Source organism: Molothrus ater, chromosome 1 (genome assembly GCF_012460135.2).
Source record: "Molothrus ater isolate BHLD 08-10-18 breed brown headed cowbird chromosome 1, BPBGC_Mater_1.1, whole genome shotgun sequence".
Taxonomy (NCBI): Eukaryota; Metazoa; Chordata; class Aves; order Passeriformes; family Icteridae; genus Molothrus; species Molothrus ater.
Window position 1 is genome coordinate 9,265,951 of NC_050478.2, and position 19,279 is coordinate 9,285,229.

General features: G+C 36.8%; 1 protein-coding gene across 1 annotated transcript in view; it reads left to right on the forward strand.

Moving 5' to 3' along the window:
* UBE3C (ubiquitin protein ligase E3C) overlaps positions 1-19,279 on the forward strand; it is a 73,687-nt gene that overhangs the window by 41,395 nt on the left and 13,013 nt on the right. Inside the window, exons 17-19 of the mRNA XM_036400527.2 lie at positions 2,056-2,188; positions 2,950-3,197; positions 15,635-15,847. Coding sequence (XP_036256420.1) covers positions 2,056-2,188; positions 2,950-3,197; positions 15,635-15,847 — 594 coding nt within the window. The remainder of the gene's footprint in view (positions 1-2,055; positions 2,189-2,949; positions 3,198-15,634; positions 15,848-19,279) is intronic.

Genomic DNA, 19,279 nt, shown 5'->3' on the forward strand with positions numbered 1-19,279 from the left:
TACAGTCCTTTTGTATGCTAGTGGGAGTCAGCATTCCTTGGAGTCTCCCACTGCCTCTACAGAGCACATTGCAATAAGGGAAGAAAATGCCACGACTATAATAAGGTTTTTTTTTCCTTTTGGTCAGTTGCTGTCTATTGCTCTGTAATCTAATATGGTAAGCTCAATGCTGCTTGTGTGTGGAGATTATTCCATATGCCCTTTCATTTTCTGATTTCCTCATGCCATTTTTACCTTGACTCACCTGATAACAGATAGTCTAACAAGCAATTGCAGAGTTCAGTTCCATGGTAGGCTCTAGAGCTTTCTGGCCTTAGGGAGAGTTTTCCCATTCAGCCCTAAAGCACCCTGGGGTGCACCTTTCAGTCTGTGGGAGGTAATGAATCCAGTTTGTAGCAGTGCCTTGGTTCTCACCTCCTTAGGCCATACTTTGGTCAGCTTGCCTTTGGTGATGCTATTTCCATGGTGTGTACTTCAGTCAGCATTGCTTGTTTTTCTCTGTTTGTCTGAAGTCATTGCAAATTCTGCAGTTGTGCATTAGAGTTCTCATTTTCAGGACTAACATATCCATGAACATTGGGTTGTCTAGGGAGTCAGAGTCAGTACCAAAATGAGTTTTTCTATGAAATGTAATACCAGGTGAATTTTTCCATCTAGAGATGGGTTAAAATAATTAATAAACTGTATGTAGGGCTGCTTCAGGAAGGAGAGTGGTGGTGAGCATATTCTCATGCTCTGTACATAAAAAAGGGGCCTGTGACTACATGTCTGGATGTTATAAAACTGTAGAAAAATTTAGGCTGTAAGGGACCTCTGGAGGTACTGTAGTCCACATTCTTCCTCACACAAGAATATCTTCAGACTTGGGTCAGCATGCACAAGGACTTGTCCAGATGGGTTTTGACTATCTCCAGAAATGGAGATTTCACAAACTCTCCTGTGACCTTTTTCAATACCCAATCACTCCCATTATGAACTTTTTTCTTTATGTCCATCCCTTGTTTCTCTTTCTGCAGCTTAGGACTGTTTTCTCTTGTTTTCCTGCTGTGTACCTTAGGAAAGATTCCTGCTTTGTCTATACTGTAATCTTCCTGTCTGGAAAACATCTTCTCCACTAGCAACAGTTGCACATAAAAACAGTAGATTTGAGACCTTATTCTACTTTTGTTTGCTGTGGTCAGATTTTCTCTTTCATGGTAAATTTGTTGTTTTTAAAAATCCCTGCAGACTCTTACTTAATGTTCTTAATTAAAAAATGGTCTGACATATGGAAAATATGCTATAGTATTTATTGAATAGGAAGGATGGCAAGAGAGAATATAGTAAATCTACACTCCATGGATAGAGGGAATATTATTATACATTAGGCAACCCCCTCCCATGCTACATTTTGGCATAGAAACACAGTGAGCTACAGTTACTGTTCAGGGGAACATGTTCCTGTTGTGAAGACTTGAAAATGGACAGTGTGAAATTCAATTTGTGCTTCACCTGGCATAATTGTTTTGAATTTTTATGATGCTCTGGTTGTTTTTTTAATATGTGGAAATATCCATGATTTTAATCTGAATTATTTGTTCACTGCTTATACAAGGGGAACTGGTACCTATTTTCTTACTACTGAGTGTTCCTGACCATTGCAAACAGCAACAAAAATTTACTTACCAGCATTGAGAATAACCTGTGTGTGTGTGAAAATCTCATGGGACTTTTTTCATTTCTCTTTGAATACTTTGCATTTCAGAACTCTATTAAGTTAGGGAGAGGAAACTGGAAGCATTGGCACAATGTTTATAGATGTGCTTCTTTATGTAGAAAGAACTGAGGATGTTACCTTAGCACAGAAAAGTTCTTTGCATTTCTGTCCCCCTCCTCCCCTTCCATGGGTCATGGCTCTGTATAAAGTTTCTGCCACTCAATGAGAGAGAAGACAAATAACTTGAAAGTGAGTGCCAGAGGCAGCTCAAAGGACAGTAAGAGTAGTGAATAACCATCTCTCATTGAATATTTAGATCTGCACAAAGACATGATTGCTCTTTTCACTCATTTAAACAGATTTTTCAAAGATTGATCTATGCTGATAAACAAGAAGTTCAAGGAGATGGGCCATTTTTGGATGGAATTAATGTCACTATCAGAAGAAATTATATTTATGAAGATGCTTATGATAAACTTTCTCCTGAGAATGGTAGGTTTGCAGTTATCAGCTTGTTACAAGACTTTATTGTTCTTATTATGTAGTTCCATATTTGCTTATTGGACTGGTATGCTGTAGGTGTATCAGCTCTGAAATTTGAAAGTTCTTAAAACATTTCCTTGTTTTTACAGAAGTAATTCTCACCCCTGTTCTTTCTGATTATTGCAGTCTAAATCATCTCTTTACACCCTCTTATTATGGTGCTTTTCTTCCCTTTTGCTTGTCCAAATAATTGTAATTTGTATATTTTTCTATGTAATTCATTAGATATTATCTGCTTTGGTAGTCTTGGCCAGTAAATACATATGGACTGAACAGGATTTGCTTGGTACAATGTGTCTGATAATAATGCAGGTCTCTTTTTAATGATGGGATGTAGTACTGTAAATTTTACTACATTGAATTAAATCACATGTTTATGTGAATCTCTGTGATTATGCACTCAAAATATTTTATATAAATACAATTTTCAAGTTTTCCTTGGTGTCTTTTAATATTTTGTAGGATTTTTTTCTTCCCCTACCTATGGTATTATCCTCTTCTTTTTTTCGATGACTCTTAAGATGATATCTTTTCTACAAAGTGAGTGTTTCACCAACTGAATATTCTAAAATTCAAGCCACTAATAGTAGTTTTGCTACAGTTTACTAGGTCAAATTTTATGCTAACATATATAGTTTGTGTATGTGTTTTTATCCATACAAAACTGAAGCAGACAATTGCATTTGAGCTTGTCTCTCCTTTCCCTGCAGAACCTGACCTAAAAAAGCGCATTCGTGTCCACTTGCTTAATGCACACGGTCTTGATGAAGCTGGCATTGATGGTGGTGGAATTTTCAGAGAATTTCTGAACGAACTCCTCAAATCAGGATTTAACCCTAACCAGGGTTTTTTTAAGACCACCAATGAGGGGCTGCTTTACCCTAACCCTGCTGCACAGATGCTGGTTGGAGACTCATACGCCCGACATTACTACTTCCTTGGGAGAATGCTTGGAAAGGTAAAACCAGTGGTCTGGAATACAAAGCTATAGCAGTACTGAAATGATTCAGTAGTGTTTCTTCCTGATTAGGAGTGGATGGGAAAAACCAAAGGTTTTCCCAGATTTGAGAGACAGTAACTCTGACATATTGGGTATGAACATTACTACTAAATTTCTGGTTGATTTTAATCAATTATATACTTGGGAAGTACAGGAAATTTGTGTTATCCTGACTGCCAGTTGAGTTAGGTAACAATAATTAATAAAGTCTATCTAGGCCTGCTTCAGGATGGAGAAGTTTGCATGTGTGTGCTTCTGTGTGTATCCTCATGCTTAAGATTAAGTTGATTGAATTCACCAGATCTACTCTGCATATAGTGATTTTTCAACCTGGAGCTTTTAGGACTATGACTGCAGTTTACATTTCCATCATTTGGAATATATGAAATGAATGTTTTAAACAGTTACTAGTTGTATGAGGTATACCATTTAAAATTTGCCATCAGCATTTAAAATACTTAAAAGGCATATGCAAATTACTTTTCACATATTCTGTTTGGGGTTTTGTACATTTTGCATATTTCTCAAGTTTTAGTGCTTGATAATTCAGTGATATGAATGTTCAAAGGCTAATAGATGCTTGTTGAGCTAGATGAAAAATGGAGGGAGAGGAACAAAGACAGAAACCATTACAAACATTAATTACATTCAATTTTCTTTTATGGTCAGGTTTAATACTGAGGCTATTTCATTCTAAGCACTCGAAATAATTTTTATAAAGCTAATAATTGTGAAACAAAATTTGGAATACAAATTCCATTTCAGAAAAAAAAAAGTATTAACTGCTACTTAGCTATCTAATACTGAAGGTATTTAAGATGTAAAAGTCCCATTTAAGTGGTTGCAGTATTTTGGAGGCTAAAATCTTGCTACTGCCTTGCAATGAGGTTTGATGTCTTTGTAGTATAGCTGGAAGAGGTTTCAAGGGATGTTGTTGGCAAAGAGTGAATTGTTGAACCAGTGCTGTGTTTGGGAGTTGCCAGTCAAGTGAGTTAGATCAAACTGCCTCTTTGTAAGCAAATACCCTGCTAATGCATCCCAGCTACTGCCATATCCAAATCTCCTACAGAATGAAATAACAAATTGGCCATTTCGATAAATAATCTTTGACCGATGTTCCCACTCCTGTTGGGAGATGGATTCAGTACTAATACAACAGTTGGTAATTATGTCTGATACTACATATCCAAGCTTAATTTTCTTTCTGCATGTATAGATTTTTGGAGTGGGAAAGCAAATGCTTGTGGTATTGTTAAGGGGGTTACTTCACCACAAAAATGTTTTGTGTATATCTAGGAAGGGCTCAACTTCCCGGGAAAGTTTGAAACATTATTTAAAAAAAAGATTGTAATTTTGAGTCTTTGGTTTCCTCTGTCAAAACAACACATTGCCTTCTGTAACTGAATTTCAGATATTAGCACAGAGACAGAAGTTGCAAAATGTGTTTTATCTCACAGAGTGCTACAAGTAGAGTTTTTTGTTTTTTTTTAAATCAGAAAATCTATTATTTAACACTTTGAAAGCATAAATTGGTTTTGTATTTGCAGTATGTGTAGATAAGGTAAGAATTGACAGTGCTACTTAATAATTACCCTTGCCCAGGTGCACAGACACCTTTTTAGTGGTTTATTTAGAGACTTGATGAATTAAACAGAAAGATAAGGCACGACCATAATATTCCAAACCTGCTGGTATTGTGATCTGGGTTAGGTTATTGAATACCCACTCATCCATTTTCAAAAATGTGTCCATTTTGTGCTTTGCACAGGGCTATTTGTGAGCAATAGGGAATTATTAAAAGCCCCTTTGCAAACAAAGTAGATATAATGCAACGGAAGCAATGAGGCATCCACAGCAATTTCTTATTTGTGGAAATCAGTGTGCAAAGAGTGCTGCCACCAAAAACTCTCACGTAAGAGGCTTCAATGTTATCAGAAAACAAATACATTAAAATATAATAATTTATAGAAATTCTTGGTCTCTTGGTAACCACTTCATACTAATATCCAAATGCATTTAACTTTCAGCACCATGAAGTTACACCTAAATCAGTTTTTCTTCTCATCAGGAAGTTTCTAACAGCTTGGCATCTTCTTTGTTAATTGGTCAATTCAGAAGAAGAAACATCTTAAAATATAAAGCATATCTTGAGAAATGGTATATCTGAAAATAGAAATAATTTTAATCCTGAATAAATCACTGACTTTTGTGTATCTTTCTAGTTAATGAAGAAATTAAAATCTGTGTACAAAATGCATAGCTTGTTCATGCAACTTTTGTAGTCACTGGATGAGCAAAAGGTCTTGTGGAAATAATACTTTGTGATCATGTAATTGCATATGTTGTCTGAAATCATCCTTTTAAAAAAAACAGAAATGAGTTTGCTTAAACAGCAGCTACTCAAACACTTCCAAAGTTTACATTTCTCAACTCTCAGTGACTTTACTCTGAAATGTAAATATTACTTTAACACTGGTGCCTTTTAAGCATTTTCCTTTCTCTTCCTTAAAAGTTAAAGCTCAGTTTGCTGTGCGCAGTGAGAGTCTCCTACAGCCAGAGGGGTTGGAGACTTGAACCCCTCAGTGTTGCCCACTGGAAGCACAGCTGGGACTGAGCCCCAGGCTTGGCTTGAGAGCCAAGGGTGCCCTGGGCTCTCAGGAGTGTTCAGGCAGAGGAGTTCTATCCCCAAATCCTCTTTGTTGTCCTCTTTGCAAAGGAAAGTCTTCTTGTCCCAAGTGATGTCCCAGAAGGATGGATGTGATCCTTTTGCTCTCTTTTGGGCTGTGGGCAGGCTCCTGGTTTGGTTCCACTTTCTTTCCAGATGCAGTAGTTGTTGCTCTGGCTGCACTAAAAATCTCCCCATGTGCAAACTCTGCTGCTGCAGGTTTGGGGTGTAGTGGAATTGGCACAGGAGAACACAAAAGGTGCTTTTTTGACAGGCTGCCAAGAAGCAACAAATGGAAATTTCCAAGGAAATTTGGAAGCAGTACCTGAGAATATTAAATGAGGGTTTTCTCCATGCTGATTCTTGAGTGATCTGCTGCAAACCTGAGAAGAGGCAAACACTGGTTAACCATTCAAGCAGAAACAGTGTCCAGGTAGAAGAACAGTGACAGAATTGAAATCTGAACTTCATGTTCTGACCTAAACTCAGTCTAGTATACAACATACTTCTCCATTTCCAGTGTACATTTCCATTTATTCAGTGATGTTACTGTGACAGATGTTTTGGAAAAGGACATTATTTGCATTTGGAATTCTTTGACATCAAGCTGCTAATTCTTAGGATAATTTACTTAAATTTTGTGAAGTATCAGCATTAGTTTAAGAATATGGCAGGAAATCCATAGATAGATTAGTATGATAATTTTTATAGTTTCCTCTTCTTCCCTTTTGACATAAACCTGCTAGTTCTTGCATTTATTTTGTTTTACAGTGACTGTCTTTGCATGTTAAGCAGAGTGACTCTGACAGTAGAGATTTTTGTATTATACACTCAGTGTTTTGAATTTACTGAATTCTACCTCCCCTCTTCTTCCAGAATATTAAATTGTACTTGTGAGTCACACATTCATGTTGCTGAAGAACATCTATTTTTGCAATATAATATTAAGCCCCCTTTTCTAAACAATAGAACCTGCAGTCCTTGGAAGACACTAAGGTGTTCTGAAAAGATTTAGATTTGTTTTGCCAAGACCCAACTTCTGCTTTAAATGATTGGGAAAGCAATATGGAGAACAAAATGTTTTTTGAGTTGTTTTTGAACTAAGTCCTTCTTTTGTGGAACTGAGTAAAGATGTTTCATAGAGGAAGCAGCAAGGATTGAAGAAAAACTAACATGTTCATTTTAAATTTTAGCATTATTTTGATGGTGGATGCAATCTAGGTTTTGTTCTTTGATCATTAATATTTAATGGTGTATGGGAGGTCAGTAATTTGCATGGACTTGTGGATATTATATTGATGAAAGCCAAAGTTGTTTATTTTCCTATGAGTTTTTGTTGTTTACTGATTTAAGATCTAACAGACTGTTCTTTGCACACATCTAAATGTTATTAAATATATATAATTGAAAAAAATAGTTACAAACTAAGTCCTTGAGTAAAATGAAGCTTTAGAAGAGTAATAGTAGATCAAATACAGATTTTGTTACACTACAAGTAAATGAATGGGACCTAATTTTAGATTAGATTATTCTTCTTTGTATTAGAGAGTATGCCTTATGGTTACTGTTTGTAAATTTGAATATTGTGCCTCTGTGGAAGGTGCAGTTCTGAGATGAGCAGTGTCTGTAGAATCCATTCTGCAGAAAAACTAAAGTAGTTCTTAATCATTCTCGGGCCTTATCTAAGAAGGATTGATTCAGGGGAGTCTTTCCACAGCAAGATCTGCATCAGATCCTAAACTCTTAAATTATAAATAAGCTGCATGTATGGAGTTAAAACATTCAAGGAGATGCTTCTAATAACATATTTGAGTGCCATTCATGCACCAAAAGCTTGTGGGAATGAAACAGAACAAGAAAACTACAATGAGAACTGGCTTTCATATACTGGATTGTTTGGTGTCAAGCATTGCACTGCCACTCTGACTCTTGGAGGGTGGTGGTTTTTTCCTTCTGATTTTTAGGCTTCTCTTTCCCTTTTCTTATTGTTTACCTAATTAGACCCCCTTTGGCTTGATTTAAATTAGTACACCCTTAATTAGTTTGTGCTGCAGCCCCAGTTGGTACTACTAGTACCTGGAATGGTAGGTATGGGATTGGTGATACTGATGCAAACAGGAGGTAATTGATTAAACTCTTGGTTTTATTAATTTCCATTACCTCTCACATGATTTTGTAGATTCAGCATTTTGCTTAAGAGCAAGTTAACTGATGATCATTTGTCTCAGAAAATCCTGAATAATCTCATATGAAATCAAAACAGGAATTTATCATGGAAAGAACGTGGTTCTTTAATGATAAACTTAAAGTGCAGAAACACAATCCTAAGAGAGCAGAATTGGTACCTTATGCAAGTTATTTCATGATTTATGAATGCAGATGTAAACTAATTTGAATCTATTTTCTGATACAGTTCTTCAGCTTGACAATTCCTTTGTGTACTGGTGCATTTAACAAAACCAATTACCTTTTGATTACAAATAGCTATGTTAGTAGTAACCCTGTAAATATATGTCTAGTGCTAAAAGACTACTGAAATGTGGTATTTTAACTCTAAATCTTTAGGGAGGAAAAGTGTTTATTGATGGATTGTGATATTTATTGGGTCATAATGTATTTAAATTTTCTTTAATGCATATGTTAGTGATTGTTTACCGTGATAAAGTGCATAGAGGTCTCTGCAAGGAGTTCTGCATGGAAAGAATTACCTCATGTCAGTGGTCACTCCTCAATTAAAAGTTCCATTAGCAGATGATTCCTGCTTCTGGTTTGTGTACTGATTGCATTTTATTGCCTCTAAATCAGGTTCCTAGACAGGGAATAAATAAACAGTTAGAGTGTGTGGTAATGGTATCCTGATCTTTTTTCACAGTTGGGAACACCTACATCCATTTCAATCAATTAGGTTTGGAATATTTACTGAAATTCTTAAATTGGTTTGAACTTTAAGAATTACTTGTTTCACTGCTATTAAAATACAGATTTATCTTAGAAGCATATCCAGAGGTTAGTTATATAGTACTAAGTGCTTCAGTATGTCAGAAGATTAAGCTTTACTAAGGAGGAAAAGTTTTCCTTTTATCTTCAAGTTCTTCCTAAATTATGTTTAAATTGGAGACAAGAAAAATCTATTAAGCCTTTACTGGAACTTCAGTAATGAATGATAACTATCAGTTATCCAGTGCATCCACAGGTATCCACAGTGCTTTCCTGTCTCATCCCTCAAAACCCCCCAAATGACATTGATAGCAATTTATATCATATTTATGGCATAAGTTACAGAGATAACTGTTCCTATTAAATGAGAAAGAAAGTATCAAGCTGCTGAAATGGTAGTTTTCTGCACGTGCTGGCATTTCTGAAGCACTCTGTTTTAGTAATAAATATTAATGTTATTAAAGACATCCTAAGTTCCTAGAATAAAAATACTAGCATGACTGTCCATTTTTAAATTAAAAGTTAACTCAAGGTCATTACAGATGATATGATCCAGTGAAGTCTTTGGGAATGGATCCTTATATTTTCCTGGTCCTGTATTCAGGAGTTAGGTCTGTGCTGCCACGCCCCTGCCATCCATTTCAGGGATTTGCACCAACTGCAGCACCTGTGACAGGCAGATCCCTGTGACAGTCTTGCCTTCAAATTCACACTGAGTGGGAAATCTGAAGTAAAATCAATTTTCAAGAGGCTTTTTCTGAAAAAACAATAACAGTAATTTAAAAATGTAATGATATTCACACTGCTGCAAGGGCGGCTGTTAAAAGTTTGCAGAAGCCTCATTGCAGGCATCAAGCTGTGGAATTTTGGACTCCTTTTAAAAGACAGAACAAAGGCAAGCTATGAATTTTCACAGTAATATAGGGAAGATAATGCACCAGATTTTCCATTATTAGGATGATACAAATGCATCTAAACATCTGCTACTGCTCAGAGGCTTGGAAACAGTGGCTTAGAGCTTCAGGGTAACAGGACACATTGCATTGGGACACACACCTGGGAGAAATAATTTTATTTTGCTGTATTGGCATTAGAAACAATATCTTTTGGGATTTGCTCACTTTTAAACAGGTTATTATGCACATCTTTAAGAAATTATTTTATCTAGAGATTACTAAATATTAACTGTAAAAATGCTTCAAAGTATGAGTACATGTTGATTTTAATTTAACTTACATTTTTAGTTTAATCTTTTTCATTAGGGTTGAAAAGTCTCTGCTCCCCCCAAAAGCTTTGTGAGTGTGACGAAATATTTCTAGGATATAAATAATAAGGTAGAAGGAAGTCCTAATGGTTTTGCTATTTTTCGATCATTTTTATTAATGGTTCTGTACAGCTTTGAAGATCTGTTGCACTCTGTAAGTGCTAAGTATTATTTAATAGTAAGTGTTTAAAATTACTGAAATAGAAAGGGTTATGGTCCTGGGGACTGATTATGGAAATAACTGAATTTAAGTCCAGTCATTTACTGCCTTATCCCAAAAGCTGTGCATCTTTCTAGGGATATGACTTTATTTTAAAGCATAAACAATGCTGCAGTTCTGGGTTGTGAAGGATTAATGGAAAGTAGCAGCAGGGACTGATTATTTTTCTTAAGAAAGATTTTAGTTGAAATAATAAATGAGAATTAGTTGTAGACCTGAAAGTGTAAGTAAAGGCACTAAAGCTGCCTTACAGGGAAGGAGGTTTAATTAACTCATCTGTTAATTTGTTTATGCAATTTGTTGAACCTTATTCAGCACGTTGTAGTGCTCATGTAACCTCTGCTGTATATAGCTAACCTGGCTGAAATGACTCCAGTAGCTTACATTTTGTTTAAATTTAAAACATGGTGTGGAATCTTCTCTTTCTGAAGAGCAGTTCCCCAATTTTGGGGTCATACCTGAACAATACCTTGTGTGCCTGTGGAGTACTTATATGGTATAGTGATAGTTACCATCTGGAGTCCCTGTCAGGCACTCTTGTTATTTTGTTGGAAGAAGAAAAGTCCTCCTTGTCCAGAGAACTGTCATCTTTCTCTTTTTATCACTATGTACAGCTGTCCTTCAGCCCAGAACCTTCTTCCATAGTACATTACAGATATTAATTGCATGCCTGTGTTCTGAAAGGTGCTCGCTTTATTTAAAGAACTGTTTCTTCTTCCTCCACATCACAGGTGTGTAGTGAGTGCATTCAGTATATTTGTGTCTGAAAATCATATTTTTCATCACTTCAAATGCCCACATTGTGATCTGTGTCACCAAACTGACACAGTAAAGGCCAGTCCCTGTAGCAGTCAATTACTGTGGAACTACACTGTAATCACAGATAGCTGAGGTTATTTAAAAGAGGAACAACTTCAGACTGCATGTGAAGTGAAAACTTACTAACCACAGTAGGCTTTCTCTTACTATGTTTGTTTTTAATATTCTGGTGTGTTCTGCAGGCGTTCTCACAAAGGGGGAAATAGGTGGCTGAAGTTCCTTTCACTGAGTACTACCTTTTCCATAGTGAAATAATTGCTCTTGGCCTTTTAACCAGAAAAAAACCCCTTATTTTAACAATCTCTTCAGAAAATAGAAAAGGCTTAACATAATTAGAACATTGGGTTAGAGAGTACTAAAGATAATTTGTTACTGAAATATATTTTTTCTTTTGTTCAGTCATTTCAGAAGCTTTTAAATTCCTTTTTTTTTTGATATCTAGAGGTGTCACTAACTAAAGAGGATCCCTAATCTACGTGAGTTTGAAAGAGTGCTGGGAAATCCAGGTTGGCCTTTTCAGCAGACATTACTTTTTAGCTACTTGGGAATGTGTCACCCTGTGAGCATTACAGTGCTTGTGGGATTGCTCTTGATGTGAACATCACTGTCTCTGCTGCAGACCAGCCTCTTACCCAAGCTTGTACCTCAAACTGCCCATCTGTCCAGCTGGACTGTTAATACCCCAGCCTTTCAGGGAGGCAGAGCTCTGTAGGATGGGTTGAGGTTGTTGGTGTTGACCCCCACATCTGAACATTAGAAGGTGGAAATCTGATGCCATCCATGGCCACCACTCGCTCCTTTCATGACTTCCCATCTGCACTCTTTGCCTTCCATAGGCCTGCTGCAGTTCATGGGCTGCAGGGTAGAGACAGTGGGGTCAGGGGCTCAGGTGGGAAAGCTGGGGATGGGAACTGTCAGAGCTCACCATGGAAAGGCATCAGTCCTGTCCATGGTTGCTGCACAATGAAAGGAAACTTGGGAAAGGGTGAGAGTACTTGAAGTTTAAACATTAGTTTTAAAATACACATTGGTTAAACTTGCTGGCTTTGAGCTCCTGAAGCAGTGTATGAGCAGGAAGCTCTGATTTAGCCAAACAGAAGTAGACATCTCTGTCCAAGAGCAAGCCAGTTTGTGCCATCAGTGGTGTTGCTCGTTGGCTGTTAAAGGAGGAAAGAGGACAAGATCTGTGTGGAGAGCATGGCCATATTTGTATTAAAGGACTGTGTAAATATACTCTAATGATGCAGCTTCACACTGCAGCTGATTAATCTGACAGAGCTGCTTTCTTCTGGGGAAGTGGTCACCGTTCCCTTGCCTGTTGCTGATGCTGGGCTCCTTGATGTTGATGTTGCAGAAAGCCAGTTCAGAGAGGTCAGACAGGCAAAAAGCTAAGCTTAAAACAGGATAACTTACAGCTTCCCAAGGCAGTCCAATATGGAAAAACAAGGAAGGAGGGGAGTCTCCCTCTGGGCCTTTAGATTTAGCATTAGTAAAATCCCCATCAGGGTGGACTTCCATGGGCAGCTGGCAGCTGGAAGGTTGTTCTCCTGGTGAAAACAAATTGTTCTGCAATTCCCATGCTGTTTCAGCCATGGCTGTGAGCTGGATCTTACTCCATTTTAGAAGAAACTTCAGTGTCCCTGATGTGGCCACCAACACACAACCCACCCTGCAAACCCCAAATCCAACAGCCCCAAAAAAGCACAGCACAAATAATCTGCAAGTTTTGAACCTTATTCTGGTTGTAGTGACCCTGTAGCCTCTACTGTACAATTGCTCTGCTTGCAAACAAACCCAGGGGAATCAGCAGCTGATGGTTTTGTTGCCCTGGCAGGAATGTGTGGAATCACATTTTTAGCAAGAATAGGTAGTTTGATCAGTTGATGCTGACTGAGAAACAGTTAGATGGAATCCAGAAAATAAAGTTTTAGTTTATTTACTTATATTGTACACGGCACTTCTCAGTATCCCTGCACAGTGCTGGGGCTGTAATGGTGGCCTTCACCTCTTTGAAATAAAACCAAAGTTCATCATGACTTTATTCACCAGAGTTTTAGTGCATTTTTTATTAAACTTTATTAGGATAGCTTGACTTTCAAACTAATTAAAACACTACTGTTTGTCTTCTTTCCAAAAATACTTTATTTTGAATATTGCAATCACTTAGCTAAGAGAGGGAGTAATTAAAGTTATTCTCAAGTTGCACAATTTAGTTTATTTAAAAATGCTTTATATAGTTTTTAGATGAAGTTATAAATGTTCACTTTGGAACTACCTGAAGATTAATAGTGATGCATTTGAAATGCATTATTTTTTTATTGATTCTTAATGTAGTAAATTACTGAAGTTATTTGGCAGCAAACAGAAATAGCCAGTGATGTTGTTCACATTTATTTTCCTGATAGCATCACAATTTGCATTAATTGCATTGCAGCTGCACTCACTTATATTAAAAAGCTTCTACCATAATTAATCCTTTTTATTTCAAATCATTTTGGCACAATTTCTTGCAATAAACACTCATAAAAGACAGACACTTGAAAAATAACGTACAAGTTTCTTCAATATACCTATTGCTGGTTTTTTCCTGACAAGGAATTATTGATAGGCTTCTAGGATCAAGTGTTGCAAGTGGTGAAGACTTAAGACCAGTTTGAAAAATGCTAAGTGGATTATTTTGCATAAAAAATAGACAGGTTTTGAATTTGTGTAATTAACCTGTGTTTAGAAAATACCTTGATTTATGTCTACATTTGTATTTCAGTTGCATACATTATGGAAATTTAATTTATAATCCATTTAGCTGATGTGATCATAGTTTTTAGTGCTATCATTTATTAGTCCTTGTATATTGAATGCTCTAAAGGCTTAAACCTGCCTTGTGTAAAAAATTACACCTCTGCATTTACATTTTATGAGTCACAGATGGAATTCCATTTTAAATTCGGGTAGCTTTGATATATTTAAGGAATTACAATAGCTTTATTGTTACTAATGCAGGAACAGCAAACACTGACCTTACACATTGCAAATTAATGATTTATCCCTCTAGTTTGCTTTTAAAGTCAGCTATACAAATGAGGATTTTGACTTCTACACCTTGAATAAATCATATGGCTCTAAATATAATGCACCCTTTGGCTTTGAACTCGTTCTTCTCAGTTTTTTTTGCAAGGTCTAACTCACCTCATAGAAAAATGTTCTTTCAAAAGTTTAAGGAATTGTGTATATTTTTCTTAAAGTCTTTGTTGGAGTATCATTGAGTGATTAGAGCTACATCTATTCATCTTTTTTCAGTTTTGTTTTTTTTTCCCCTCAGCGGGATTCCTTTTCTAAGTTTGCAGCAGATTATGGAGGAACTCAGTAACACCAAAACTCTGCTCTTGGAGAGTTAAAAGGGAGCAAACAATGATGTTACAGTGATGTTATGTTGGTGATGCCTTGTCTGATCAGCCTGGCAGTGATATTAATGTTCTGTAAAGATGTGGTTGTCACTGGTAGAGATGCTGATGTGGCAAACAGGGTGGACAATGAGGACAGCATGTGCCAGGAATGAGTCTTTTTAAAGCAGTGGTCCTTTATTCAGAATGGCTCTGAAGGTTGCACCTCTCCTTCTTCTGAGAGCTACCATAAATACTTTTTTCTTCCAAGCAAGCAGTTGTTACTGACTTAATAAAAAACAATGCAAAGATACTTTGCATTACATGGAAATGTGCTTATACAGTTGGTGAACCTAGAATGCTGTTGCTGGAGTTTGAAAATTCAGATTATCCAGGGGCATAATTTGAGGTTGCAGTCAAAAGATTTGGGTGAGGTACATAGTTGGTTCATGAATTTTTTGACATCTGTAGCAGTGTCAGGTACAGACAGGATTGGACCTGTGACACAGTCAGAACTGGTAAACTCTTGGCTTGGAAATGAGGATGTTGTGCTTGTGGCATTAGAGCAGTGAAATTCACCACATGTGCAGCCATGAATCTGTGTAACATGCACCAGATAGTTTTTATTAGTTTAAAATGCACTGGGTTTACAGAGTTATTTTAAGGGGTTGAGGGGGATGACAGTTCTACATGCAGTGATTGATATGAATGGAATAATACTGCTTGTGATGGTGCTAATGGAAGTAGAGGTGTAAACTTATTTTGTAAGGCATTCTTGATGCAGTTGCACTGTCCTTTAGCAAACCTTGCTTTTCCTGAAAATAAATGCAATTTGGATAAAGAGTAATGATAGATAAGCAATGACCTTGCATTTTAAATCACAACATAATTTGTGAGATTTGGGACCTTGGTATTTCACAAGAATATTCCCATTTCAAATTTTGGATGAATATTCTTTAAATTTATGCAATATTTGAGCTATTTCCATGCTAGAAGAACCTACTCAGGCACCAAATTAAGACAGAATTACTCTAAAGTTGAGAAACCTTCTGAATTCCTGCATGTACAGACAGTACTATCTAATGTGCTTTTAATTGCTTTATTTTTCAGGCTCTTTATGAAAATATGCTGGTGGAGCTGCCATTTGCTAGTTTTTTCCTCTCAAAATTATTAGGGACAAGTGCTGATGTTGACATCCATCATTTAGCTTCACTAGACCCAGAAATGTACAAAAATTTGCTTTTTCTAAAGAGCTATGAAGGGGATGTGGAAGAACTTGGACTCAACTTCACCGTGGTAAATAATGACCTTGGGGAAGCGCAGGTAAGAATGGCTTTGAATTTTTATTTTCCTAATATCTATGACTGATGAATCTTTACTATCCCTACTAACTATTTTTAAAATTTAAACGTGATGTGAAACAACTGTTGAAGGTGCTGTGAGGCATCAGTTGGGATTCTGACTCAATATTTGGAGTAGAGAGTAACTAACTGTGTACTTAAAAAAAGCTTCTTAAAGGTCTGATTTTTTTAAGGACTAAACTGCAGTGATTATTTTCTAACAGTCATACATATAAAGTTCTATTGCTTGAGAACCTTTCTTGAAAAGAAAATGTTGTTTCTTCAATTGCATTTGTAATAATAGCAAAATTTAGATGATGTGTAAACTACAGAAGTACTGCCTAGTTTTAAAGTTGTAGTAAAGACTCCTTTATTGTGAGATAAGCATTGTCTCCTTTATCTGTAATTTACAAAGTAAGAGAGCCTGAAGTTTGATCAACCTCAATTTTTTTTTATTACCCCCCCACCCTTTTTTTTTAAGGGTTGAGATACCAGATTAGTCAGAGGGGATAAATGGTGTTCAGTGCTCCTAAAAAGCAGTTACTTAGGTCCTCAAGTCTGAGTTTTTAATGCAGTTGCACCATATAATGTGATTACAGCTTTTATTTGCTCTGTTGTGTCTACTAAAGATCATTCATAGTAGAAAATAAATGTCACCAGAGCTCTAAAAGCCTACCTTAGTGTGCTAATGCAGGTAACCTCCTAGGTAAAGTCTTTTGTCATGCCTCCTCTTTCAATTTTGAGGATTTAAAATTGAGGATTTCAAACTTACACTTGATTATGGCAAATAATTGGATGAAAAAAGTAGATCTGACCACATTGTGATGAGCAGCAGCATCTGAATTCAGCCTCCTGTTGTGAGGCAGGAACAGAGGCTCCAGGAGGGGGTGAGCAGTGCTCTGGGTTTGCCTCTCAGATGCAGCAGCACCAGTGAGATGCAGTAACCTGTCCTGGAAACTGGGAGTTGAATTCTCTGAGGCTGTTTAAGTCATGGCAAGCTTGCTGGCCAAGACTTCTGCTTGAATGGTGTCAGGCTTGGATTTTATTTTACTCTCCTGTCATTGTAGAAGATCCTAAAATCTGGATTGGATTAAATTTTAAAATAGTACCCTCAGATTTGGGATTCCTAGAGCACACTAAAGGAGAGAGGCAACAGTTGCCTGATATAAGTAACATCTAATATTAAACACGTGCCATATGTAATTTTCCTCCCTGAATTACACTCCCTATATGAAAACATCTGACCTGCACTTTGAGTGTTTAGAAAAACACTCCAAAACTTGAGATAAAGATGTGATACAGATGTACCCAAAAGCACATTCTGAGTGCTCTCTGTGGCTGGTCCTGAACTGAGCACCCAGAGGTTGGGTTCTAGGGATCAAAGCACACCAAATGGCAGTTTCCAGTATTACCTGGGATTTTTAACAGTGGGGGGAAAATCTGAGTTCTAAAACTATTTATTTAATTCTGCTTAAAGTAATAGCTTTGTTGGTCACAGCTAACACAAATCCAGCTTAGCATCTAACTAAAATGAGGGCTATGGCTGCTATTTTCAAGACTTATGATTTGTAGTTGTTTGGCATAACTTTGAAAGGAATAAGTAATATATTAGTGAGTTATAAGTAATATATTAGTGAGCTACTGAGTAACAAGGTGAAATGTAAGTTAAAATAAATATTCTGATGCTGTTTTGCTGTTTTTATACTAGAGCATTTTACTCACAAAGTATCAGCCATCTTTTTATGAGGCTCACTGCCTGTTAGTGTAGTTCAACAGAACCCATTGGTTCTTGTCACTGTCTTCTGCCTTTCAATGCAACAAGTCTCTTTTTATACTTCATTTCATTACCTTAATAAACCTCATATGGATAAATACATTTTATCTGCTGTTTGACTTGTGACCATTGCATACTAATTGATTGTGCCAAGGTAAGGCTAATTCACTTCGGGAAAAGAGCTTAATTTGCACTCCTTAGGTTGAATGTACATTATATGTAGTTTTCAGCTAAACAACCACTTTAGTGTTTAATGAATTAGTGCCCAATAAATGCATCATAAATCTATCATTGTAAATAGCTCTGCTCATGACAGTGTCCATCCACCAGTTGTGACACAAAAGCATTATCTGCAATGAAACACACATTCAAAAGGGGCTCTATTGCCTCTGTCAGTAGTAGAAGGTAGAAATTCTATTATCAGTGTATTGATTCCAATCCTGTAATGTGCTTTTAGACCCCATTAAACTATTGTCAAAGTGCATTCACCAGAAGTTGAAAAAGGTACTTAATAATTTGCACATTAGACCTGCTAATTAGGGGAGCTATGCCATCAACCTTATCTTCCAGCCCCAAATAGCTTTTGATAAAGATCTATCTAATGCAGTGATACCAGCCCACATTTCAGCTCTTGGGTCTCCTGCAGCAAATGGTGGCCAGTAGCAAAGTCTCAGAGGAGGTCAGCCTGTGGTTACAGGTCTGTATATTGATTTAGTTTTTCCTTTTATTTTGTAGATGAGATGGTTATGAAAGGTCTGTAAGAGTAAGGTTAGCAAATTCAAGAAAATACCTTCTCAGACCTTCCTCCCTACCCTTCTTTCTGTAAGGAAAGCAAGTTTTGTGGATGTCCAGGGCAAGAGGGAGATGTAAATACTCATTCCTCTTCCTTCAGAAATGTTGGATGCTGTACTCAGAAACTCTGCTTGAGAATATCAGTCTCACATTGATACTTGAGAGTACATGGATCACAAGCTGAGTGTGATCAGAAAATTCCATAAATAAAGTGTAAAAGCACAAATCCACAGAGAAGCACTATGATATGTATGGCAGCAGTTTCTATGAAATCCATACCATACAGAACTTGGTTTTGGGACACCTTGGGCTTTTCAAGCAGGTGTGAATGTCCTTGCTGTCTCTGAAAATATGCTGACTCACCAAAGGGGGGAGTTCTTTGCTTTTACATTTCTTTGGGGGAAAATTTTGAAGCCTTAAAAAGAGTTTTGAAAGTTTCTGTCTTGACAGCCTCTGTACTAGGATGTAGTGGCTTAGATGGATGATTTTAGAGGTTTTTCAGCAGCAAAGTAATTAAGCTGAGGCTGAGCCTTCTCAGGCACTTGTAACACTTGTAGCACACTAAGAAAATGCATTCTTAGGCATTCATATGCAATCTCCTACCTGGAACTCCTGTATGAACATCTGGTAGGCAGATGACAGGGAAAGAAAAAAAAAAAAAACTGACTTATTTTCAAAATGGGGAAAAACTGTAGGGGTGATGTGAACAAAAGTGATCAGAGGCCAAGAGAAGATTCACATCTTGTAGGAATTCTTGACTATCTATAAGAGCTGTATGAAATTGCCGTGGAGGTTCTGTGATTTTGTAAGGAGATAAAGTGTTTTATGTCTTCAGATGGGATTTTTCTG